This window comes from Abrus precatorius, unplaced genomic scaffold (genome assembly GCF_003935025.1).
Source record: "Abrus precatorius isolate BTA unplaced genomic scaffold, Abrus_2018 Scaffold4, whole genome shotgun sequence".
NCBI classification, from domain to species: Eukaryota; Viridiplantae; Streptophyta; class Magnoliopsida; order Fabales; family Fabaceae; genus Abrus; species Abrus precatorius.
The window spans coordinates 11,767,346-11,793,817 of NW_020874384.1; the positions used below are offsets into that span (position 1 = coordinate 11,767,346).

At 33.5% G+C, this 26,472-nt stretch overlaps 2 protein-coding genes across 7 annotated transcripts; one reads left to right on the top strand and one right to left on the bottom strand.

Moving 5' to 3' along the window:
• Positions 1 to 793: 793 nt before the first annotated feature.
• LOC113865565 (probable GTP-binding protein OBGM, mitochondrial) lies at positions 794 to 3,467 on the bottom strand. 4 transcript variants are annotated; one of them, XM_027500222.1, is made up of 6 exons: positions 3,438 to 3,467; positions 2,857 to 3,076; positions 2,690 to 2,780; positions 2,217 to 2,299; positions 2,065 to 2,127; positions 794 to 1,939 (listed from the first exon to the last, which is right to left on the bottom strand). In XM_027500222.1, exons 2-6 carry the CDS (start codon positions 2,989 to 2,991, stop codon positions 800 to 802), a joined length of 1,512 nt encoding a protein of 503 aa, XP_027356023.1. In that variant the 5' UTR covers positions 2,992 to 3,076; positions 3,438 to 3,467; the 3' UTR covers positions 794 to 799. The 4 variants fall into 4 exon arrangements, with proteins under 4 accessions (XP_027356023.1, XP_027356025.1, XP_027356024.1 ...); XM_027500224.1 differs by lacking the exon at positions 3,438 to 3,467 and having other exon boundaries at positions 2,065 to 2,123; positions 2,690 to 2,772; positions 2,857 to 2,968; XM_027500223.1 differs by lacking the exon at positions 3,438 to 3,467 and having other exon boundaries at positions 2,690 to 2,772; positions 2,857 to 2,968.
• A 476-nt stretch (positions 3,468 to 3,943) lies between these two features.
• LOC113864428 (post-GPI attachment to proteins factor 3-like) lies at positions 3,944 to 11,662 on the top strand. Of its 3 annotated transcripts, none has more exons than XM_027498112.1 (6): positions 3,944 to 4,877; positions 7,588 to 7,682; positions 9,376 to 9,637; positions 9,736 to 9,932; positions 10,512 to 10,699; positions 11,153 to 11,662. In XM_027498112.1, exons 1-6 carry the CDS (start codon positions 4,854 to 4,856, stop codon positions 11,437 to 11,439), a joined length of 1,053 nt encoding a protein of 350 aa, XP_027353913.1. In that variant the 5' UTR covers positions 3,944 to 4,853; the 3' UTR covers positions 11,440 to 11,662. The 3 variants fall into 3 exon arrangements, with proteins under 3 accessions (XP_027353913.1, XP_027353912.1, XP_027353914.1); XM_027498111.1 differs by having other exon boundaries at positions 3,966 to 4,877; positions 9,346 to 9,637; XM_027498113.1 differs by lacking the exon at positions 3,944 to 4,877 and adding an exon at positions 6,948 to 7,005.
• Positions 11,663 to 26,472: the final 14,810 nt, after the last annotated feature.

Genomic DNA, 26,472 nt, shown 5'->3' on the forward strand with positions numbered 1-26,472 from the left:
CAATTTATTACTTCTCTATTAAAGAAAATCTCATTTAATTTCTCTAAATGTTGAGGAAATAATTTGTTTCTAACTTATGTAAAAAATTATTTATTTTTTATATTAAGTTTCTTTTCTTTGAACACTTTTCTAAAAATTTATTGAAACTAAATTTTTTATATTAATTTGCTTCTATTATAACAAAATTTTCTAAAAATTTACTCAAATTTAGTCACACTCGTTAATAATTATAAAAACTCTATCTTATTGTCATTTTAGTTCATATTTAATTTTTATTAAGATATTAATAAAATATATCCTTCACAAGATGTTCAAAATATAAGAAAGCGAAAAAGATTGTGATACTTTTGTAATTATTAAAAAATCTAATTAAAATTAAATTAGAATAGATATATCATTATGAATAAAAATATATTTTTAAAAAAAATCAAACTCCCTCGTGGAATTCTTATGACAATTCATTTGGAGATCTAAGAGGTCTTATTTCATATAGTTAAAGGGTTGTTAAAATGACTAAAGTTTAATATTTGAGTCATAGCATTTCATTGTGCTGACTTCATGCTAATTATGTTAGGGTGCACATTATGATTTATGGGCAGTTTGGATCCGATATGAATCTACTTCGGCCAGCTTTGCATTTGCAAGAGAATAATTCTCCGATTTCAACGTGTTATCTCTCCTTTAGAAAAAACATCAAACGTCCACCTTTTATCAAGTTCAAATTCTAATTTTGAGTGAAAAATAGCACCAAAAGCATCTCAGGAACTATACCTAGGATTTTGTCCTTCTTAATAACAATCTAACCAAGCACAATTTGATCTAGGCAAAGTCTGTATGACATTTCACCACTGACAAGCATTCTAAGGCCAGCCTTAAGCTCTGCTATCCCTTCCTCCAAAACAGCGCACACAGGAAATATGGGAACACCCTGGACCCTTCTCTTTAACTCTTTATACACTTCATCTGCACCTTCCTCATCAATCTTATTTGCAACTATCAAGGATGGTCGATTGGATAAACCATCTTGATGGTACTCGAGCTCTAGAATTAAATCTTTCAGTTGTTCCCATGGTGGAATTCCTTTTCTTCCATCTATAGCAGCAGCCAAGTCTATCACATAGGCCAGAACCTTTGTGCGTTCTATGTGGCGCAGAAATGCATGTCCAAGTCCACGATTTTGGTGTGCACCCTTTATGAGTCCAGGAATATCAGCCACAGTTATTGAGAGATCATCATAGTTCAGATTCCCCAAATTTGGCCTAAGAGTAGTGAAAGCATAGTCACCAACGGTAGGCTTGGCCCTTGATATAGCCCCAAGTAAAGTGCTTTTACCAGCATTAGGCATTCCCACAAAGCTTACATCAGCAATGCTCTTGAGTTCTAATATAAGAACAGTCTCAGAACCAGGTAAACCTACATGCAGGGAGGAGTAAACAGTGTCAGAGTCCTGAAGGTTAGATATGTGCTGTTGAAATGCCCCTTCCTTCACAGTCGTAGGCTTCTTTGAATCCTTGGAAAGAGACACATTGCCCAGACCACCCTCACCTCCACAAGCAATGAGAATTTTTTGACCTTCTTTTGTGAATTCAGCAACATTGTATAGTATATCTCCTCTATTCTCTGTGCCATTTTCGGCAGTCCACTTAGAAGTGGAAGGTTGAGAAGATACAGCTTTTGATGCAACGTGTCCTGATTTTTCAGATTTCTCAACATTTGTTTCAGCAGCTCGTGATGAGGAGCGACTAGTAGGATGTATTGCTTTGACTTCTTCCCCACATTTAACATTGGAGATAGAACCATTGCAAGGGTCAGGAAGATCATCAACAAGTGCACCAGGAATCTCCCAAGGGTCTACATCTGTTGAGGATTGGGTTTTAACTATAGAAGGAATATCACCACTAACAAGGTGAAGAACAGTGCCAACCGGTACGCGGACAACCTATTAAAGCATTATATATGATATTGGAATAAACTTGCAATTTTGTATTGCAAACATGACCAACCGAAAGAAAAGAAAATTATGAAACACTTTTAAAGCTGAAAGAATATTTAAAAATCAATTACCTTATCAGCCCCTCTGGTTCCTATCATCATCTTTGATGATCCATGTCCCCCTTTCTCTGCTATCTACAAAATCACCATTAGTATCAATGATCTTTTAAACATAAAAAAACTCTTCATTTCAAAAAATTTTGGGGAAATAGACAAGTGCATACCAGGTGACGCTGCAAACCACTGAAGTCCCAAACTCTGGGAGAGCATTCCAGAATCACGTCACCGCCTCTCCCACCATTGCCACCTACATTAAACACAGGCACCATGTAGCATTGTCATTAGCTATATTGAACACCATCAAGATTTCCTAACATCAATCCGATAATAGTATTTGAGATAGCACATTTCTGATAGTATTTGAAATAGCACATTTCTGACTACTGAATAATCTAAAATGAAAATTGACAACATGAAAAGATCCGACAGTGAGAAACAGAATTAGAAATTAAAAATAAAATTTTGAATTCACTATAAGCTATAAACTGAGTTTCAAATTACTTTATCACAGTTTTGGAGGTCTCTAGTCTCTACAATCTCACTGTAGCTGCAATTGGAGCTGCATTGCTCCGTAATCATAGCGACAATACAAAACCTTGGCTAGATATAATAATAAAGAGAAGTAAGGAGAACTCACCATCAGGTCTGCCCTTGCGAAAGCTCGAGCAACCATTACCTCCATCACCTGCTTTTGCAAATATCTTACACTGGTCTATCATTCTTCTCTCCTAAAAACAAGTAAATCACAATATGCCCCTTTTTTGTGTGCATTAAGTAAGTGGTAGGAAAGTGTTTAGTACCAACCTGCAAAGGAGAAAGCTTAGATTTCTTGGAAGGAGCATCCGAGTAACGAGCATAGAGTGTAATGGACAATCTAGATATACATCTTTGAGTAAAAGCTTCTAGATGTTTAATGGACCGTGCTTGAAAGACCAACATTAGTGTATGGTTGGTTTTAATATTTGCATAAAATATTGACTTCTAAGGCCGGAACCAGGTAAGTCCTCTATGTGTTGATTCACACCTTCAAAAAGAATTGCACAAAGAAGATGAAAGATTATTATTAGACCAACACCAATCAGTGAAGCAAGTTATTTCCTCTAATATTTTCCAAAAACAATTTTATTCATAGATTATTATTTTATTTCAAGGGATTTCTCTTTGCGGAGTTTTCTCAAGCAAGTTTCGTGCATGATCAAACAAATTCAAAAGCTTAGCTTTTTAGATTTTATATTTTTGTTATCTCTGACAGGGTATTATGAAACGACGAATTATTTATGTGTGTACAAACTTAGAAATACTTACGGAATTTTTTAAGTTATTTTCCAGAACCTGCTCAAAAGCTGATAAAAAAAACTAGAAGTGATGAATGGGGATCACCAAACCTGAATTCAGCAATACGAAGTGAAGCAGAACTTCAATTTAGGTGAAATAGGTTTTGCGTTTGGGCTCTAATACTCCCAAGTTATTGGACCTCTTGCAATAGTACCCCAATTCTGAATTCTATTTTGGATTTCTCTATTGCCAACTTCAGTCAATACTTAGCATAAAAATACAGTTCCCACTTTGTAATAATGTCTTCGGGATACCTTCCCATGCATTCTATTCCCTTTCCTTTTATTTCTAAGTTTAAATATATTTTTATTTTAGTTCTCTCAAATAATATTTTATAGTTTTAGACTTCATATTTTAGTAAATTATTTTTTTAGTCTTTCTCTAATGTTGTTTAACCAAAAATTGGCATTTAACTAACACTCTTTTAATGGATTAAATCAGTAAAAAAAAAGACTAAAAATAAAAAATTGTAAAAATTTAAGGTCTAAAATAAAAAATAATTATTTTCAGAAATTAAAAATAAAAACATATTTTCTAATGTGGTGGATTTCCACCTACCCGATGAGGTTCTATCGGTCATTCCCACGGATCCTTACCAACAGCTCGATCTGCCTCGCAAGATTACTTCCATTGCCATCGCCTCAAGAGTCTCTTCTCTCGAATCCGACGCTTCTCGCCTTCGCCAGAAGCTTCTAGAAAAAGACCGACTCATCCACGACCTTGAAGATCGTCTCTCTTCTCTTTTCGCGCCTGTCACCAAGCCGACTCCACCTTGAACTCCGCCCTCAACGAAAATGTTCTCCTTTTATCACTCTTTCTTTTTTTCTTAATTCGTAATTAAATTAGAGGAAAGGAGTGTAACTATTCTTGAATTGAGTGCGGGTTCCACAAGTGTTTGGTATGGTTCAAGTTGGGAAAAATAATAGCTTTTTTGTTTTTTTTCAAAAATTACTCTTACAAAGAAATAAGTAGTTATTTGTTTATTTGAAAAACATAATTATTTAAAAAGAAAATCTTTTGCCAAACATGCGTTTGATGTTAACTGTCCGTTGTGTGCAGTTTGTTACTTTCATACCCTCACTGGATATAGTCGTTGTCTGTGTGTGTGTGGAAGAGTGGAGAGGGGATGAACATGGGGGAACCGTTATTGTAGATTGTTGTGTGTCTTGTTTTTCAATGGAACGAAAATATTTTAGTTCTTTTCGAGCATTCTAGTGTTGATCATTATTGATTATAGGCTAGACAGTTTTAAGGAACCAAGAAACGTGAGTGGAAGAGAGGGTGAATGGGAAGGTTCGTGTTTGTGTGGAAAATTTTGAAAATTTATAATTTTTGTACAAATTAGTAAGGTGGTGGTATTCAATGGGAGGGAAGTGTTGAGTTGATGGTAGGTGATTTTGTGTTCTACTGTTTGGTTTTAGATAAAGCTTACGAAGGAGAGAGACCAATTGGCAGCAACAGTGAAAATGCTAAGCCGAAATTTTGCAAAGGTGAATATTTTATATTTTTGTGTTTCTGGTCTGTCTTTAGACTTCAGAATTTGTCAGTTGCTACTCTAGTTTTTGCTAGAGCACTTCCCACTTTCCTGTCCTTTCCTATGCTTTTACAATTTTGCTAGATAGTGAAAAATTGTCTGGCATGTGTTTCAAGCTATCAATCAAGAAGATATATAATTATAAGCAATATCAAATATTTGATTGTTATTTTATCTGCCTCAACATTTTGATCCAATTGTATTACTGTATGCCTCAAAAAAAGATGTTGCTACATTTGAGTCATATTGGAGTTTGTTTTCATTTGCGTAAGTGTTCTATAAATTGGAAGAACTCATGATCTCACCTACTGCCTAGTGCTAAACAATGATTTCAGGCGATGAATTCATATCCTTGACTACCTGACTGCTTCACATTATATTGATAGAGCCTTAAAAGTATGTTGGTTGATGAAGTAACACCTACCAATGTCACACAACTATGCAGTTCTCTGTTTCTAGTAGTCAATTGTAATTGTATTGCACATCTTGTCCTGAACACTTCATGGTTTATAAAACTAGTTTTCCTGGAAACAACTTTGTTTTTCAGACTTCTAAGGAATGAGATATAATGCTATTCATTTTGTTAAAGAAAGTTTTTAATTTAATGTTAATATCAACGAATCAATGTTGTAATCAACAAAACCCTACTGGGGAATGTAGCTGATGCATTACATGTGCTGGAACCCTCATCATTTTCTTTTATCATACTGCATCTAGATAAGAATACATTTTTAGAATGATTTTCAGTATAGCAAAATATGTGTTGGATGATAAATTGATGGACTAAAGATGAATTAATGAATGATGGAAGACAAAATGAGGATGGCTTTTCATCTTTTAATTAAGTCATCACTAATCAGCAACTGAAAAGTTGAATTCAAAACATTCTAGTCCGGTTAGCTCAACAGTGAAGGTGAAATAATGCTACCCGTGGATTTTATTTTATTCTTAGGTTGAAAATGAATGCAGTTTTGAAAATGTGATAATTACTATTTGAAAGCCCTTCTTATTATCTGTTTTAGTCATTACTAAACAATGCACAGAAATAGCAATTTCTCTTAACCACTTTGGTGTGGAATAGTTGTGTGAGTGACATGGTGGACAAAAAGTTGAATATGAAATCTGTTGGTGACTGTTATGTTACAGTCACCTGTACTGTTAGGGACCCAAAGTAAATAAAATGGAAAATAGAGAAGATTTAAAGAAGTAAAACTTTATTGAAGAACAAAACAGAAAATGAAGAATAAAATTCTCCCCAGGGTTTCCCCTTCACAAAGGATTTCTCCTTTCACAAAGAGCTAAAGCTCAATTTACAAATGTTAACACATCTGTCTGCTTTTCCCTTGCATCATCCTATTTATTTACTTCACAATCCCCTCTAATTAACTGATTTCGTTCCACTAACTAACTATAATAACTACTAACTTTCCTTTCCCTCTCTCCTAGCTCCTAACATGTACTCTAGTTTGAGCTGCAGAATATCTGTCCCTATTTAAACTACAAGTGTCTTTTTATAACTCATTTGGGCATGTGGGATATCTTTCAAACTTATCTGTTCAATTTTGTCTATGCACAGCTCATATCTATATATCCTGGTGTTGTGCAGCATGGATATTTATTTTTAGGTTAAATCACACTGCTTCCTTAAGAGATACTCAAATTACACCACCTCTTCAATCTTCAAATTGCACTCTCCTCCCTAAGAGATGAAACTTTAATTCATTTTGATATAAATAAACCATTTGGCTATGGTAAGTAACAAGACATAAGTCTTTGAAGGCCATTTCTCTGCTCTCTTCTGCTTTCAGTATCACCAACTGCTAATTTTGAATACTTCATTATTGATTTTAAGACATAAGGAGATGAAATGAACTAATTCGAACTTTTGAAGCAACCTTAATTTTGGATTTGTTACTTCAGCTAAATTTCCATAATTACCTATGCACAGTAAGCTTCACCTAAAGAAGGAAAAAAAATTAATGAACAAAAGAAAGGTTCTCGTCTCATTGTTTCTTTGCATAGCGGACTAATTGCTGGACTCTTCACAGTAGTTCAAATTTTAAACCTTGCTCTGCGCCAGATAGGTTAAAACAAATGTTTTTCTTTTTCTCTCTCAATAGAGCTCAATCAACCGCCACACGCATGTTCTGTTATTAAATGCATCTGAAAATTGTCTCGAAATTTTTGCTGCTCAAGCTATTTAAACGCTTCACTTTTTTTTTTTTTTTTTAACTTTTGATCTATCAAAATGTTCAAGGTTCACCTTTTATGACTTTTCAGATGAGGGTCTTTTTCTTTTTCTTTTTTTCCCTATCTCCTCCTTTTCCTACTTGTATATATTTTTACATTAGCAGTGGGGTTTCTGGCAAACATGGATTAAAAATGTTTGATTAATTTTCATTTGTTGATTATAACTGTTAGTTTATCTCATTAGCTGCTATCATAATGTTGATCTTATATCTCTACATCTTAGAATGGTATTAAGATTTCTTTTTCTTTTTTTTTTTTTGTTATGAGGTCAAACTGTTTGAGCATTTTGGTTTCATATACAGTTAAACTTTAGCAGAAGATGTTTATGTTTTACTTTGGTGGCAAACTGGCATTTGCATATTTTTTGCTGATCAGATAGATGTGCCACCTTTGTGTTTTAAATGTTGTTTAATCAGATGATGGGTGGCTATGTATTTGCTTTCCTTTTGGTGCTTTCTTGGTCTGTGGAGGTAATTCATGCAAGTGCTGGTGATACTGATCTGCGCTACAGGTAATTAGCTCCAATCTTTCCCATGAAGTAGCTTTCCCAAATACTTTTTGTTTGTTTGGTTTAAAGTTGAGTAAAATTGATTTTGAAATGCTAAATATGATTGTGGTGCATGCATGAATTATAAAGATCACATGTTTTCATTTGAACATGTGTTTTTTATTGGAAAGTTGAAGAATTGATTTTTCAACTGTGTTAAGCAAGCAAGTGGTAAACTTGGGAGCCTAATTCGGAAATGTTAAATATTCTGTTACCAAATTTCAAATGTAACCACAATAACAATAACAATAACAACCAGGCCTTGTCACTGGAATGAAGTTATGGCATGTTTATTTTGGAAGGAAGAAATCATCACCAGTTGGCAACTTAGCAGACCGGTAGCAAGAGAGAAAGAGGAGTTAGTTACGGGAATGTAGGTATTTTAGGAAGAAATCAGGTATCTTTATGAGGAAACACAAGGAGAAACACCCAACTATACATAATAAAACACACACACTCAACAATTCTTCGATAAACTACACCTCGTAAGCCAAAAGCCTTAACTCTCACACTATAATTCGCAAGTTTTTATTTACAGAGGCAATGTGCCTCATTTCTTCTACAATCTCAACCTGCCTAACTACTAACTAATTCAAGCAAACTAACAAGTATATAGTAAATAACTGATTGACGCTAACTAACTACTAATATGTCCCCAACTAACATATCATAACTAACTATTAATGGGGGTTTCCTAGCAATACTTCCCTCGTAAAGTTTCACCTTGTCCTCAAGGTGAAGGATTAAGTAAATGCCTTGAGTAGTTGCTAAAATAAAGTCTAGTTGATATTCCAATTGATTGAAGCATGATAACCATTCCAATTCCACCTTGCAGCCAAAAATAGCTTCCTTTCCTTCTAGGTCAAACACAAACATGTGCATGCATATAATCTGTTCCAATACTTCATTTTCTTTTGTATTTTTAGTCATGAAACAGAACACCATTGCCTCTACAAGTGTAGTAAGAATCTAAAGTTCTATTGAGGATTGCACTATTTCAAATTCTAGAAGCTGATGATCATCAAAGTTCTTTACTGCCTTCTGTATTTCCTATTTGTATTTCCCATTTTGCCCCCCCTACTCTAGCCCTTTTTTGTTCTTTTGGCTATATGTCTTCCGCTCATGATTGAGTTGGAATGGTTGAAAATACTTGTAGCATGACCATTTCCTATTTGTATTTTCCATTCTGCCCCCTGTTGCAGCCCCTATTTATTCCTTCGGTTATAAGTCTTCAACACCCTAGGCCCATGACTGAGTTGAACTGGCTTTACCAACTCCAGGGGCCTTACATCTTTCCTTACTGTTTCATCACTTATTATCACTTGTTCCTTTTTTAGGTTTGCTTATTGTAGTGTGAAAAGGGGTAGAGAGAGGCAAGGAAGAACTTTGGAGGAAATCATTACCAGGGATCTCATGACTCATGGTGAATAATATTTCTTAGAACTTGGGTTTTGTTTGATTCCAATGGTGTTGCATGATCCATATAGTCTAACTCTGTAGAATATGACTTTTGTGTTCTTGTTGTTCTTGCTACCTGTTGTAGTATGCAGGAAATCCTCATTAATTTTCCAAGTACTATTTCTTTTATGGTTTAAGTGAAATATTCTATTAGATTTCTACACACTAGTTTTATTTCTTGTTTTGGTTTGGATATCAGGGGTTGTGTAAGACAATGTCAGGAAACTGGATGTGTTGGGCAAAGATGCTTTCCAAACTGTAATTTTTCTTCAGATGGAGAACTAATTGATCGCCTGTGGTTCATGCAAGAACCACTCTATCTACGATGGAAAAAATGGGATTGTCAAAGTGACTGCAGATACTACTGCATGCTTGATAGAGAGAAAGAAAAGGAGTTACTTAACCTTAGTCCTGTCAAATATCATGGTAAATGGCCATTCAGGCGTATCTATGGTATTCAGGTATGTCCGGAACGAACCTATGCCCATGTATTTTCATTTGGTGTTAATATCCAATGACCACTTATTGTTTAAAGAACTGTCATGTTTCCTTTTATCAGGAACCTGCTTCTGTGGGTTTCTCAGCTCTCAATCTTGCAATGCATTTTCATGGTTGGGTCTCCTTTTTCATTCTTATATACTATAAATTGCCTCTAAAAGATGGAAAGAGGCCATACTATGAGTATTCTGGTTTGTGGCATATATATGGGCTCTTATCACTAAACTCCTGGTTCTGGAGTGCTGTTTTCCACAGTCGGTAAGTTGCTCATGCACAACTATTTTCAATATTTGGTACTGATTCTAAATTTCTGTGTTTAATGTTTTTCTGATTTAGTTATTCTGAAATGAATTCCTTGCTATTTGACCGTAGAGTTGATTTGAGGATGTGTCAATCCTGCTCTTTATTGTAGTTTGTCGGCAAAGTGGTACTTCTTAGTTCTTATGATGGAGTCTGAGTCACCTACTAAAAGATGTTGCCCAAATTGAGTCACAATATATGCAAGGAAATGTCAATGCAGAAACTGTTTCTTAGGTTAATTTTTAGTATATGAATATTTCTAAAATTGGCCCTTTCTAAAAGCACATTAACATTTATTTAGGCTGTTTTTCTTTGAAAATTAAAATCCTCTCATAATAAAACTCATTTTGAGGCTCTTATTTATTGTTTTCAAGTGGTTATCCCGTTCTTGTTTCAAAAAAGCTACTAAAAATGTCTCATTAATTGTTGAATATAGCAATTTAGGCATTTTAAAATTTGTCTTTAATCGTTATTTCTTTTTCTTCTTTTCTTTGTTAGCTTAAATTTTCATTGTTTGTGTTTCCTACTTTACTGCAGAGATGTTGATCTGACTGAGAAACTAGACTACTCATCTGCAGTGATTTTACTAGGATACTCTCTCATTTTAGCTATCTTAAGAACCTTTAGTATCAGGGACGAGGCTACCAGAGTAATGGTTGCTGCTCCATTGATTGCTTTTGTGACCACCCATGTAATGTACATAAATTTCTATGTACTAGATTATGGTATGTCCTGTCTTCTAAAATATTGTTATTGCTGTGGCTGAGTAGAATGTAGAATTCATATTTTCTTTATTTTTCACTTTGAGAAAAACTTACCTTGAGTTGGCTGTTAATTGTGCATGTCATTCTTCTCTGTGGCTTCTGCTTCCATCACAAGATCGTTGACAAGATTCTTAACTTCTCATTTTTCTTCCAACCCACTCTTTGTACTTATCTGGTGGTAGTGACACTAAATTTTGAGTAGGTAGATTGGATTTGGTTTGACTAGTGACCATTAACATAATTGAAGTTATGCTTATACCAAGAGTACCCTTATGTGAGAGTTTTTATAAGCATTTGATAGAGAGATAAATTTTTAAATTTTTCTTTGCCATTTTTTTTATCATTTATCTTATTTATTCTTCTAATGTTATCTTTTTGTGCTAATTTGATGACATTCTCGTTCTAACTCTGCAGGGTGGAATATGATAGTTTGTGTAGTGATGGCTGTGGCACAACTTGCCATTTGGGCACTTTGGGCTGGTCTTAGTCACCATTCTTCACGTTGGAAGCTCTGGGTGGTGGTTATTGCTGGCGGCCTCGCAATGCTCCTCGAATTATATGATTTCCCTCCATATCAAGGACTTTGGGATGCACATGCTCTTTGGCATGCCACTACTGTTCCTCTAACCTACATTTGGTGGAGTTTCATCAGAGATGATGCCAAGTTTCAAACATTTAATTTTGTTAAGAAGGCCAAGTAGCTTCTTTTTCTACTCATCTGACAGTAATATTATGCTTTTACCCGCAACTAAGCCTGAGTGGATTATATTTGACAGTGTATTTGTGAGTACTCATTTCCCTTTCTGTCAACGGTGTAGATTTAGATGCTGAGAATTTTGTTTATATGTGGATGAAAGATGAATTTGAGATTGTTGACTGTTCTCTTCAAAAGGCCAAAAGATCAATTCAGGTTTCCTCCTTTGTATTTTTCCGTTTCTCTTCAACTTACTTAAATGTGCAGTCAGTCTTTCTTTCATGAATCTAATGATTTAGTTTTGATTAAAGGATTCTTGGGCAGTATTTGCATGTAGAGTGTGGAAGTGTTTAATTTTTTTTTACACATCATTTTTTTAATCTTATATTAGGTCCAGTTTGAATAACTTCTTGGGATATTCTTATAGAAGAAAAAAATTAGTATTTTAAATATAACTTAAAAATAATTTTTGTTTTTCTATTTTTTGATAAGTTCTTACATTTAATTTCTCTAAAATTTGAAAAGATAAGTTGTTTCTAACTCATGAGAAAATTTTATTTATTTTTATATTATTATTTTTTCTATAAAAATTTCTTTAGAAGTTTATTTAAACTTGTGCTATGTTCTATCTTTTAAATTAACAATATCTTAACATATATCCTTCATATATATTTAATTTGATGCCTTAAATCAATAAGGCTTTTATAGCAATCAAGTTGAATGTGTATAAATATTTTCAATGTTATTATTGATTGGAATTTCAGGTTGATTTTACAACTCAGAACTTTTTATTAGTTCAGCATAAGATTTCATTAAGTAGAAGTGTATAAAATAAAGAATATTAGCGTGTTGTTAACATTTTTCTATAATTAATGTCGAAAGAAGGAAAATAAATAAATTATTTAGAACAATATAATTAGACTCTTTTGAAACTATCGTTGTACAATCTTATATAAAATATTCACAATATTAGCTTCCATAAAATATTTTATACCTAAGATATGCAAAGATCTCCATGATTTTCATATATGAAATAAAACTAAAATTTGGTATAAAGAGTATGTACTTATAAGAATTGCACCACCTTGTATGCTGCAACAATTTGAATTGCAGGTAATTTGGATTCCTTTGACATATATGAAAGCACAGTTTTGAAAATTGGATCAGTCAATTCACTCGGTTGTATAAAAAAAGTGACTAGTCCGAATAAATCATAAATTTGAAACTTTGAAAAATAGTTAAAATCGGATGAAATAGTCAAAAAATAATAAAATGTGTAAATTAGCTAGTTTATAGTTTGCGATGGTTTATAAAATCATGCACTCATTTTTTATTCACGTGTTAGGAATAGCTTGGTAAGAATCCGTTTAAATTTTTTTTTTGATAAGCACTATAAAATGAAATGTATATATAGGAAAAAATTATCTTTTAAATTAAAGTATGCACTATAAAATGAGCACTTAAAAAATTAATATGAATAAATTAATTTGAATAAAAAAATTCATTTATTTTATCATTGATGTCAACATGTTGGTCACATGGTGACATAGGCTATGGGACGAGGGAAATAACATCATCAAACAAGTACAAAAGAAAGATCTTGCTTGTTCGTGTATGCCATCTTGGTTGTTACTTTCCATTGAAGTTTAAAATTTGTTTTCAGAACGTAGATTGATAATCACTAAACTAATTTTTTTACTTTGTAGACAATTGATTTTAAAATTATAATAGCATGTTTTGTTTAATAATTTTACTTATGCATTAGAGTTTGCATGATCTATTGGGCACACTGGTATAATATTTTGCACATATTATTGTTTAAATTAAAAAAAATTACTAAGAAAAGGGGCTAACAGCCTAGAAAACACAACAAACTAAGAGAAGAGCTTAGGAAGCTAAGAGCTGCATTGGTTCAAAACTAAAGATAGGAGCAAGTCATAAATAGCTTGATCCAATCTAACTAAGGAGGAAAACAACTCTAGACCAATTTTGACTAGTCTATCTACGCATTGGTTAGCTTCCCTGAAAATATGGCTTAACCTAACAGATTTAACAAGCTTAGTGTTGTCCTTAATTTTACAAATAACATAATACAAAGGATGGGAATGGTGGTGAATGGACTGAATACAAGCAATAGCCTCACAAAAATCAAACTCAATCCACCAAACAGACTGGCTAGACATTTGGAGAAGGATTTGAATGTCATTATAAATGCCCCATAGCTCAGCTTCTAGGGGAGAGCAGGGGCCAGAGAATAGTAGAACCCAGCCACAAATTGCCTTTCCAATCTCGGAGAATTCTACTGCAGGTAGCATTATCTAGATTGCCACTCACAGTCCCATTAGAATTTAGCTTTAGTTGACCCCTTGGAAGCGGAACCCATATGATCCTAGGACAACCCATAGCAATTTTGGGGATAGAAAATTGATCATCCTGCAATACAAATCAGAAAACTTAGCATCACAAATAATTTTCTGGATTAAAACAAAGGGCTGGACAGAGCTATTATTAAAAACAAAAGCATTTCTATCTCTCCAGAGATGATAAGTAATAAAGCCAAACAGTCTTTGCCAATTATTAAAATGACTAAAACAGGGATTTGACAAATTGTTATGAATCTAATCAGACAAACCTGCAGAGAAGAACCAAGCCCAATGATCAGAAAAAATAAAATGATCTAAAACCTTTCTAACTCAAAAACAACAACGCAGAACATGCATAATAGATTCAATATCAGCACCACATCTAGAACAAAAAGCAACAACAATCAACCCCCTTTTGGCCCTTTCTTCGTTAGTGAACAATCTACCATGAAAGATTTTTCAAAGGAAAAAATTCACTTTAGGAGGGCCAACCCAATCCCAAACAGGTTTAAAAATTTCAAAATAGGGGGAAAGAGGATAATAGGCCTGAGAAATCAACTGATAAGTTGTTTTAACATAAAAAATACCATTATGAGACATAGTCCAAAAAACTGAATCTGGTTGACCAAAAAGGATGGGAGGACTAATTTTCACAAGTTCTCCACATATATGATTAGGAAGCAGAGAGCTTAACTTGGTTGCATCCCAGCAACCATTGTCAGTATACAAATAAACAGGGTATACAGATAAACAGGGTTACCAGTTCCTTTTTAGGAATAGGATGTAGAGAAAGAGATTCCAGATTAGGACAGTTAAGAATCCATTGGTCTGTCTAGAATCTTGCTAAAAGGCCATACCTTAATTTCCAATGAAGGCCTTTAGAGAACAGAGGCCAAACTAAAGATATACCCCTCCAAAGAAGAGAAGCTTTATTATTGGACCTAGAACCCAAAATTTGACCAATAAAAAATTTATATTTCTACACAACACTTGAACCTAGATGTCATTACGAGAGGTGCAGATCCTCTAACATAGTTTCATTAAACATGCCTTATTCAGCATATGAAGATCTTTGAAACCTAATCCACCCTCATTTTTAAGCTTACTGATTTTATTCCCACCAACTAGGTGGCATTTTCTAGTGCTCAGTGACTCCCAAATGAATTTCTTACAAAGGCTATTAAACTCATTACACAGTGCAATAGGAATGGACGCAGATTGCATAACATTGGATGGGATACTCATAAGGCAAGACTGGGCTAGAATAACCCTACCAACCATGGAGAAGGAAGACATTCTCTAGAGAGAGTTTTTTCTTAACTTTGTCAACTAGAAAAGAGAATTGTTTTTTATAGAATACTTAAGGTGATTTATGTGGATATCCATATATTTACCCAACTGACTAGATGTGTGTATACCTAGAACCTCACTGATTTGATGTCTAAGATGGTGATCAACCTTAGCCACCAAAATAATATCATCTGCAAACAGTAGATTGGAGATATGCAGCTCTTGAGAGCCAAAGGTAAAAGGAACCGAATCCTTAAAGATACTATCATAAATAAGGTGGGTCAACCTTTCTATACATAGCACAAACAGATAAGGGGATATAGGATTCCCTTGATGAATGCCTCTAGTAGGCTAAAAGGCTCTAGTGAGGTTTTGTTATTCCAATTGATAACCATAGAAAGGGAAGAAATACAGACTTGAATTAGTTCTACCATATCAGAATTTAGGCCAACTCTAATCAGAGTATCTATGACAAAGTTCCGTCTCAGATTATCATAAGCTTGCTCTAAATTAAGTTTGATGATCATAAACTCATTTCGGCCTCTAACGTTGTGGAAGGAGTGCACAATTGCTTGGAGTATTAGAGATTTATCAATCCCTTGCCTTCTAGGGATAAAACTGCACTGATTAACAGAAATTAAGTAGGCCAGAGAATCCCTTAATCTATTAGTTAGAATCTTGGTTATAATCATATAACTATCCAATGGATATTGGATGATCAGTTTTAGGAATTAAGGTTATGCAGGTTTCATTCACCTCAATAATTTTCCTAGGGTTTTGAAAAACACTCAAGACAAAACTATAGATGAACTGGCCCAAAAAATGCCACTGATTTTTAAAGAATAGGGCATAAAACCCATCAAGCCCAAAGGCCTTAAAATTATCCATATTGAAAAAGGTAGCCTTGACCTCTTCAATTGAAATAGTAAGGGAGAACAGCCTGACATCAATATCTCTAAGAGGGGGAAACGAAGACTAAGTGTTGAGCATAAGGATTAGGATCAAAGTATAAGGCCTTAAAATAGCCTAGGGCCATGGACTGCAAAGCAAAGGGATTCATAGCCCAATTCTGATGTTTCCTCTTGATCAAGAATACATTGGTACTCCTTCCGTAAGGTTCTCATGATGTTAGTAAGAAAAGGATTATTCTCAAAACCTAATTTTCTAGAAATTCCTTCTACTCTATAGAGGAGACACTTTTTTTTTATGAAAAATGTTACCAAACACATTCCTATTCCAATAAGCAATATTAATCTTAAAATTAGATACATTATCTATCCAAGAATTAGAAGGTATCCAAGAGTGCTTGACCTGATTATGAAAGCCAGGATGAGATAGCCAAGGGGCAAGGAATTTAAAATTATTACTAATTTGCCCAATCTCATTTTCATTTCTAATTTTAACCCAAAGCCCGGAATGATCAGATTTTAGAAGGGAGATATGGATAACAGTACAATTAAGAAATGAGAGGCGCCAACTATCATTAGCCACAACCCTGTTCAACCTCTCTTTAAGGCTTCCCCTATGCCAAGTGAAGGGGTTTCCCTTGAAACTCAGATTAGAAAGACCACACTAGCAGAGGCAATCAGCAAACTTATATTATTAGGGTTGGGGGGAATGCCTCCTATTTTTTCACAATTAAAAAGAATAGAGTTGAAGTCGTCTGCTGGTGAATGAGTTTTTCTCGTTGTTTTTAAAAGATTTATCGCAAATCCTCATCAAAATTTAAATAAATTAATGTAGTACTAGGGTTACCCTAGATTGTCTCCTGTGAACATTGGCTATTAATCTTCGTTAAACATGTTGAAGACATTAATTGAACAAGCAATTAAAATGGGGGGGTTTGTGGTTTCAAATCAATATAAAGAGCAGCAAGCAAACAAGTTTAATTAATTCAAATAATAGAAAGTAGCAATCCTTAGTTCATCCACATAGATTCTATCCTCATTCCACTCAAGAGTTAACACTTATCCTCTCTCCCATGAACTAGGTTAATTTAACAAACAAAAATCAACCTTATAGTCCTAACGAAATTACGCAATTTGTTAAGTTCTAATCCCTCATCCCAAGATTACGCAACCTTAGAATCAAACCTAAGATTAAGCAATCCCTAGTTTAGAATCTCCTTAAAAGGAATTAGAGTTAATTAAGCAATGTCCCCTCATTCACCATTAATTCAATTCAAGAGGCAAGGAAGATGTAATTCATGAAAAGAAAGGAATTATATTATTATTAAAATCAAGGAACTCAAGAATCCATGTGAACTCACTAAAGATTATACAAAATTAGCCCTCCATGGAAATGAGGGTCAAAAACACAGTTTAGAAATGCAGAAAACTCATTGACATTAATGTAAAAGGAAGAGAAATGAGAAACCAAACCCTAGGTTGGATCCTTGGCTGTCACCCAAGGTCACCCTAAGCTTTGGAAAAATGTCCTACTTTAGTAAAGAAGAGAAAAGGTACGAAAAATGTAAGAGCTCTCTACCCTAATTTGGCAAAAATCTATTTATACTAAGGTTAACGCCCTCCTAAGTGATTACTTTCATTCTTTTATAGTAGACACGCGCAGCATCAGTTGGTTTTTGCCTTTCTGTAGTGTCCACCCTCAACTTTGATAGTAGACACGCACAACACTGGAACATTTTGGGCTCTCTAGAATGACTAATATGAACTTTCATAGTAGCTACGCGCAGCACCTTTAATTCTGCACTCTTTGGAGTGACTACTATGAACTCTGATAGTAGTTACGCGCAGCACCTTCAATTCTGCACTCTCTGGAGTGACTACTATGAACTTTCATAGTAGCTACGCGCAAGCTTAGTGGATTCTGGGCTGTTATAGTTGTCACTTTTAGCTATGAAAGTGATCACTTTGGTCCCTTTGCTGAAAGTAGCTTGCTGTAGTGGTCACTATCAATCTTGAAAGTAGTTACTTTCACCTCAAATTCCTCAAAATCCAATAATTCTTCAAAATGAGCTTAGGGAATTCCTGCCACATTATTCAAATGATCAAAACATGTAAAATAAACTATTTAAATCAATGTAAATTAACCAAAAACTAAGAAACCTATATTATTTAGCCTAATTAGAATATTCATCTTATTTACAATATCTAAGTCTATTCTTTTCTATAAAAAGCAACAAATGATGTATAAAAATTTATTAAAATGTGGATTCATCAAATATTAAGGATCATATGGCATGAATTAGACTTAGTTCCATGATTTGACAATCATTATAGATACCTTTATTATTTTGATAAGACTTTTATTTAATTTTGATGTTTTCTCATTTATATTGTGCACATATTTATTTATTTATTTATTTTGAGAAATCTCATTTAGTTTTGACTTAGAATAAACATATGGTATATTTATTTAGTTTTGACTTGATACGTTGTAATATGTCACTATGATTTATATATTTAGTTTCTTATTATTATTGATAATAGGATAAATAGACCAAGTGGGAGAATGTTGGCAGTGTTGAATAGTCATGTTCCTTATCTTTAGCTTGTTTGTTATTGAATATGGTCAATTCTATGCAAATGTTTTGATTCCAGTGGATTTTTCAATTCATATTAGCGTATTCATGTTTCTACAAATTTCATATATGCATTTCCATTTTGGGTCACTAAACTTACTTATCTCTTTAGAAAACAACACCATCACGTTTGAATGAGTGAGTTCAGAAAAATCAATACTGTACAAGGTAGAGAGCGGTATAAGTTGATTTGCAATAGCTAGAGGTTAGCATTTTTTTTGTTTTCGATTCAATACTTGCTTCCACATATTCCTTTTACAATTTTAAATCCTTGTTTACTTAACTAAACAAATTTTCTAATTTTTAAATACTATTGTACAATTATCTTCTTTCTTCTCTTCCTTTTGCCAAAATCTGCCATAGTTGCTCTTCTTCTTCTCTTCCATTGGACTTTGCTCTCACTGTTATTATTGTTGCTTCGTTGCTACTTGGCCCCTGTGGAGGTGTTCCTCCTCTTCCCTTTAACCGAACTTTGCTCTTGTTATTGTTGTTGTCGTTGTTGCTGCTGCTATTGTTGTTGCTTCATTGCTATGTAGCCCTTATGCATTTTGGTATTTCTAACTAGAAACATTCACAACTTCTGCAACCATTGATTTGCCTCTGATCAGACCCTGCCAACACCAAACTCACAAAGAGTAAAAGAGAAGACAAAAAGATGTAAACTTTGGCTTTGAATCGAGAACCTACATTGAAAAAATGACATACTTTATTTCTCTTTATGACAATATGGTAATAGTTTTATCAATAATGCTATTTTAACACTCAGTTTTGGTGTCTATACCCGACACCGTATAATAACACTTTCCAAATACAATGTTGCATAATACTTATTCTACACACGTGAGTATGCTGCCTAAACTCATTAACCAAACTTTAAAAAAATCATAAGAATGTCGTGTAAGTCTTCCGCCTTTGATCCCTCTTCTTCTTCTTCTTCTTTTTGGTCCTTCTCCTCTCTTGCGGCCTGGGTATTTGGGTGTTGTCTCTCATTTAAGCAATTTACTAAGTCACTTCGTCTCTCCCACTTCCCCTCTCACTTGTTCTCTGCGGGTTCTTCTTCTTGAATAAATTGAAAAAACAAACATTTGAGGAGCGAAGCTACGTTGTTGCTGTCATTCTACAACAAAAAAAAATCATTTCTCATTCTCGGGCACTATTCATTGTTACGTCTCTCACTTGTTCTGTGCGGCTTCTTCTTCCTCTTGAACAAATAAAAAAAAAAACAAATTCGAGAGCAGTTCATTGGAACCGCTCTTAGAAGTCTATATAAAAGGGTGGTTTCAAATGAACCGTTCACAAATGTCCTTATTAGAGAGCGGTTCCGCTTTACTAATATATACTTCTTAGAACATTTCTGTTATGATTTCTTCAAGATATAATCTGTTATGATTTCTTGAAGAGTGATGACTTTAGATTATTTCTTCAAAATTTTGACTTCACATAACATTTATCCCAACTAGATATCAAGTAAAAAGATTATATCAAGTAAACATGCGTTAGATCAGGCTAACAGAACAAGAAATGTTATAATATTTCCTGGATAGTGGATACTACGTAGTCAATTAATCATATTGGCTAATAATTACAAAGGCTATTATCTAATCATTCCTTTCCCCACTATCAACATGCCTGCAAATTCATAGATCAACAACAGCTAACTAATAAAAAAATGCTTCATAATTCAGCTTCTTCCAAATTCAAGTGCAAAAGATTAATTAAAAATGCAAAAAGAACCGAAAGGAGGGCCGCGAATCAGTATTGTTTCTGTGGCAATGATGTTCTTTGTGACTTCCAATTTGTTAAAGAATTGGTGGACCATGTATGAGGTTGTTGCCATTCTAGAGCGCAACAGTAAATGAAAAACTCTTTTTTCAAGATTTGTGTCGAATAAGAATTTTACATTGTTCATGTTGGAGCACATATGTTAACAAAATGTCCCGTAGAAAAGACGATAGAAAAAGTATCTCAATAGCACAACTAATGTTTTTATGTAGAATAATATAATTTTGTTTTAGAACTCGCACTACAAAGTTTTTGCTCTCCGTATGAGCCAGATTGCCCAGACAAGTTTCATTTCATTTAAGGGACTCAGATGAAATTTTAAAATAGTAAAATTTAAACAAGACCCATCAGGTAACCCTTCTTCAATATCACCCCTTCATTAAAACAAAGATTATAGCAACGGTTTGCATCTCCTTGACGACCGGTGGTCAAAAGATTCTATTCTCCACCGTCATTAAATCTGATCTGATATGCCTCCTAGAGTAATAAAAAAAAGTTATGATAATATAGGTAACAAACAAGACGCTTTTCAGGGCCACGGGTTCATATGTTCTATATTTGGCAATTAGCTCCAATAAGACAACGCTATTTGTAAACGCTAAATCTCATGGTTAATTTTTCACTAGTAGCACCACAGTAACCATGTTCCTATGATCCTGGTGGCACCATATGACGATTGGTCTCCAGTTGGATCAAATTTTGCCAGTCCAAAATCAGAAAATTTTGTATGGAAACCTTCATTCAGTAATGTTAGGGACCAAAAAATAAACTGCAGAATATATTGAAAAATCTGGGAATGATTGTATTATGTAGAAGAAAGCAATATAGAAGGAAAAACAACCCCACTGCTCCTTCAGAGAGGCTACAGCCCTCTGCCCATAACAGAATTTTCCCGTAAAAAACTAGCCTCCTCTCTCTCTCTACTCATTCCCTATATACACCAAATCTTCATTCCCCACTGTTTGACAATTTTGTTACAACTCCTACCACCTCATCTTCTCTACCATTCTCCCGGTCTCTCCTAACCTACACTCTCTATACCTTGAGCCTTTCCTTACGATCCAAACTCACGTCCAAGTAATATATTGAATGTTATAGATCCTGTATAACACAGGCTTTAGCACAACGGTGCAGATAATTTAGTCCTTTTGCTGCACCAACAGCTATTATCATTCTGGTATTCCAATCAAGTGGTTCTTTATCAGATGAAATATCTGCAAATAATCAATGATCAAATTGTCACTTCTACAATATAATAAATCAACAGATATGGAACAACATTTGCATTCTGCCATGTAATCAATGTTGTCCTCAGTATTGTAAAAAATAAAGGTGTAGAAAATATCAATTATATTGGAGCAAAGGAGATGGCGCTATGATAGAGATAAGGTCTAGATGTATTTTTGGTGAATACAGAAGCATATACAGAATAGAGAAGTCACAGTAGGAGTTACATTAAAGTTTTAAAGCATTAAAATCTGTCACCAAACAGGAAATGATTGAACTAAATAGTAGCACCTATCTTCAGCTCAATTAATTATGGAATCCCCTATAAAAGACATGCAACTGTGCTAAATCAAAATTTAGTAGTGAATTTTGGTCGGAGAACTATCACTGTCTGCAGCTCCTTTAGAATTAACTTCTCTTAACTTCTGCTTCGTTTGGTTTGGTGGAAAACTAAGAAAAACAGAATGATTATGATGAGAACTTGAACTTTCATCACATGGAAGATGATAGAAAACTAAGTGTTGGAATAAAATGTACACAAACCCCATGAAAACTTTATTGGCTCAAGTGCAAAGAAAATTAAAGAAACAACGAAAGTGAATGTATAAAATAAAGATAAAAAGTTAATCTTATATCATTCTCATTTTCTTTCTTTTCACCTTTCTATCAATCTAAATTAGCAAGAAAATTTTACTTCTCTTTCTTTTTTTCCCTCTTAATCTAAACTCAAAAACCACTTATTTTCACTTCTTTCTATTTCTGTCCACTTATTTCCATTCGAATAAATTAAGGTTGTGTTCGGATGGAGAATTTTTAAAATTCTAGAAAATATGAAAGCAACAATTAAGGATGCTTAGAGTGAGAGTCAAGTATGAGAAGAATTATGAATGATAAATACAAAGTTAAGCATAATAGAGAGATTTTGAAATTCTCTCTAACAACAAGTCATTTGAAATTCTTTCTATTTGACATAAAAATTATTTAGTTAAAATTCTGTTGTATTTTAAAACTTTTTTCTTACTATCCAAATATATAAATTGTAGTAACATTGAAATGCCCTGTCCAAACACAACCTAAGCCTTTACATAAATTTCATCTGATTTTCTAGAGGGTGAGACCTTTACCACCAGTAAGTAAGTGATGGGAGTTCAATGTTATGGTAAATTATTCCATGTATTCATACCAAAGAAGATGTTGATCCCTTTCAGCCCAGTCGTTGATCACATTAACAAGGTTGGAATTGGTTAGACCATGGGAACCACAACTGAAAATTTTTTCTCCCCTTTGACACCATTAGTATAAGGTCTTGTAACAGCTACAACCTGATAAAATATTTCAAACCTCTATAGATAAAAGAATCATATTGCACAACAATTTAACTAACTTGCTGGCATTGTAAAAGAAGAAGAGCAACAAAAAAGAAAAAAAAAATTCAACCATTGAATTATACCTAAGTCATTTTCTTTATCTTTTTCCTTAGGAAACAGTTCCAAATCAACCTTGTCCAATAAAGGTTTCATCCCTAAAAATTTGGTGATCGTTGCAAGCTCTTTAAGGATAAATATCTTACTCTTTTTAGAACTGGCACTCTCCTCATTTGGAGTTTTGACCTCAGTCTTATATCAAACAGTATGATGTGAACTTGAGTACACAAGTTCATAGTTCTTTAAATTTATGATCATCTCCATGACAAGAATATTCAGTATTAAAGACAACATCAGTTCGTAAGAGTTTCCTACTCCTCTGCATCTATGGTTTGGGAAACTAAGCTGCGGATACAACCTTCAGTTTCCAATGCTGAGAATTTGGCGAGCAGGCATTGGTGATTATGTGATTGTGTAGGCTTCACTTAAGATTAATTTTAAATTATGTTTCTGTCCCTTTCATTGGATTGTCATTTACATTGTCTATGACATAAGTATTACTATGTCGAATAACGTTGAAAACTGTCGATGTAGACAAATAATGTGATATATTTTTACAAATAGAAAAGTCAAAACATATGATTACTTTAAAAGATAGGACAGTTTTTGAAAGGTCCAGTTAAGCATTGAAAAATTATTCTTTGTAATCATTTTTCACTTCATTTTTAGTGTCATTTTATATGAAAAATGAGTAAACTGAACATAATTTTGTAAAAGCAGGGATCAAAGTGAGGCTTTTTGTAAAAGTTAGGGAATAAAATGACCGACACTTACAGTTAGAGGGGCTAAAATAAGAGTTTACTCAAAGCAAAATAGTAGCATTATTTAAGAGCAAAAATGTCTAATTAATTAGTACTATGTAGACAAATAAAAAATAGATAACACTTAGTCTTTACATTGGAAATTTCTTTTGGTAAGAATATAGATGTAGTCCCTGTGGTGAAAATATACAGAGCAAATTAATGGAACTTTTATCAGCTATAACAAGCACTACATCTGATTATCTTTGGATAATCGTCATGTCCAAGAATGACCCCAAAAAGTGCAATGTAGAGTAAAGCAATGATAACTTCAATAGAAGAAATTTGATAGTTGAAACAACCAGTGAGTTTCCACAGGTGCAGGCAAGGAACCTTTAAGCACTTTATATGACAAATAGTTTTCAATTATGCAGAGCAGGGCAATCTGAAAAGTCAGTTTGTCAAGACTCACCTCCCCAAACGCTGAAAGGCTAATGGTTATCACACAATGGAAAATTTCAAAGGCTAGTCACATTCAGTTCATTGGGAGGGTCATAAAATGTAGAATGCCTGTGTAGAAGTTGCGAGAAATGTTGAATGGCTGAATTAGCTTCTCTGAAGAATCCAAATCTCACTAAGCTCACTAGCATCACCCCAAATTCAACTTCAAATTCAAATTCGACTCAACAAACAATCTCTTTGCATCAGAAATGAATTCAAACTAGCTCCTTCATTTCAGGATACCTTTCGATACATAATTGGTTTAACTTTCATCACTTGCGTGTACCTATTCCATATACCATTCTTTATTCTCTCATGCACCTCATCATCCAATAAGCCGCCCTCACCAGCCACGCGAAGCGCGTCACAAACCAACCTATACGTATACTCTCGAGGCACAGAACCACCATCAACCAACTCAACAAGAAAGTAAACCTTAATGTCTTAGGGAATAAAGTGTGCAAAACCTCAATATCTTTGTGAATATTTTTTTAAAATATAAAAAATAATTCTTATTTAATAAACAATATTAATTTTTTAAAAATAGTTATTTTTTAGGAAAAATATTTAATTTTATGATTTGACTCTTTTAAAATAAAGAGTTAGACTCATTAATTAAAAGTAAATAATTTTAAATTATAATTAAATTTATTCACGAGTAAAATTGTATTATATAAATATTGATCAATTGTTCACAATGTTTTTTTTTAAACTAAAACTTTAAAAAACGTATAATATTCAATATTTTTAACTTTTTAAAAAAAATATCAATAATGTTTATCTTCATTCTGTAAGATTATAATATAAAACTATTTCGTTATAACTATTTTTTTATTTGGTTTATGTGTAGGTGTTCATTTATTTTTTTTAGTTATTGGTTTTGGTACTTTTTTAATTGCTTATGTGTGAAATTATTTTTTTACAGTGACACAAAAATGTGAAAGTTTGTGTAGAAAAACTTTTGTAATTTTTTTCAGTTTTTTTGATATATTATAATTTTTTTTTTGTAATTCATAATCCAATTTGGTATGTGGAATTATCTTAGAACCTAGAAATTAATATCATATTATATAGTTAAATAATGAGCATTAATAAAAATAAATAAATACACTTGGTGAACTAAAAATATTTAATATTAGCCTCAGATTAGGGTTAAAGCAGTTTGCCCAAATTGGAAAGTATTTGTGCATCTCCTTTACACATCTTACCCTTACTAAGCAGGAATATGCTTTTTTAGTTGATAAAATTAGAAAAAGTTATCTCTTTGGAAAATGAACACTTTATTTATGGCCGGTAAAATAACTTTTGCTCAGACTTCTATTATGAGTATCTCAGCCTATTGTATGCAATCCATGTTAATTCCCAAAGTTGTGTGTAAGACTATAGACTTTATCTATAAAAAGTTTATCTGGGGTCTTGGGGGTAGGAAATGTCATTTAATTGGCTGGAAAATTTGCCAGCTAAAATAAGGGGGGCCTAGATTTCAGGGAGACTCACCTAGTCAACCAAGCCTATATCATGAAGCTTTGTTGGAAACTTATAATTTCACCTAATGATCTGTGGGCCCAAATCATTCGGGACAAATACAACTTCTTCATAAGAAACAACCTTTGCATTGGCAATGGTCAGGATTGCTCTCATTTATGGATAAGCATGCTTTCTTTCTGGCAAAATTTTTACAAGGGGCTTGGTTGGGTCATTGATAATGGCCTAACCATAAGATTTTGGGACGATAAGTGGATACACTCCTTGTATAATCTTAGACACTCTTCTAGTCGGTCTGTTTCTAAATCTGAGTTAGATGAGCATGTGGCTTTGTTTGTTCAGAATGGTCAGTGAAACTAGACCAAGTTTAAGCCTCTGCTTCATAATCACATAGTATAGTCAATTAATCAAATTAACCCTCTTGGAATATTACTAGTAATGGAATTTTCTCTGTGAAGTTTGCTTATAACCTTGCCTCCTTATCCAATTAGGACTAGAATATGAATAAGAATTGTAATATGTTTAATCTGGTATGGAGTTGGCCAAGTCCTCCCAAAATTAATGTCTTTTTGTGAAAAATTTCTCATGGAAGACTCCTTACTAATCTTGAGAGACATAATCATGGTATGACTGACTCTTTTGTTTATTCTAGGTGTCAAGAGGGTGTTGAGACTATTATGCATG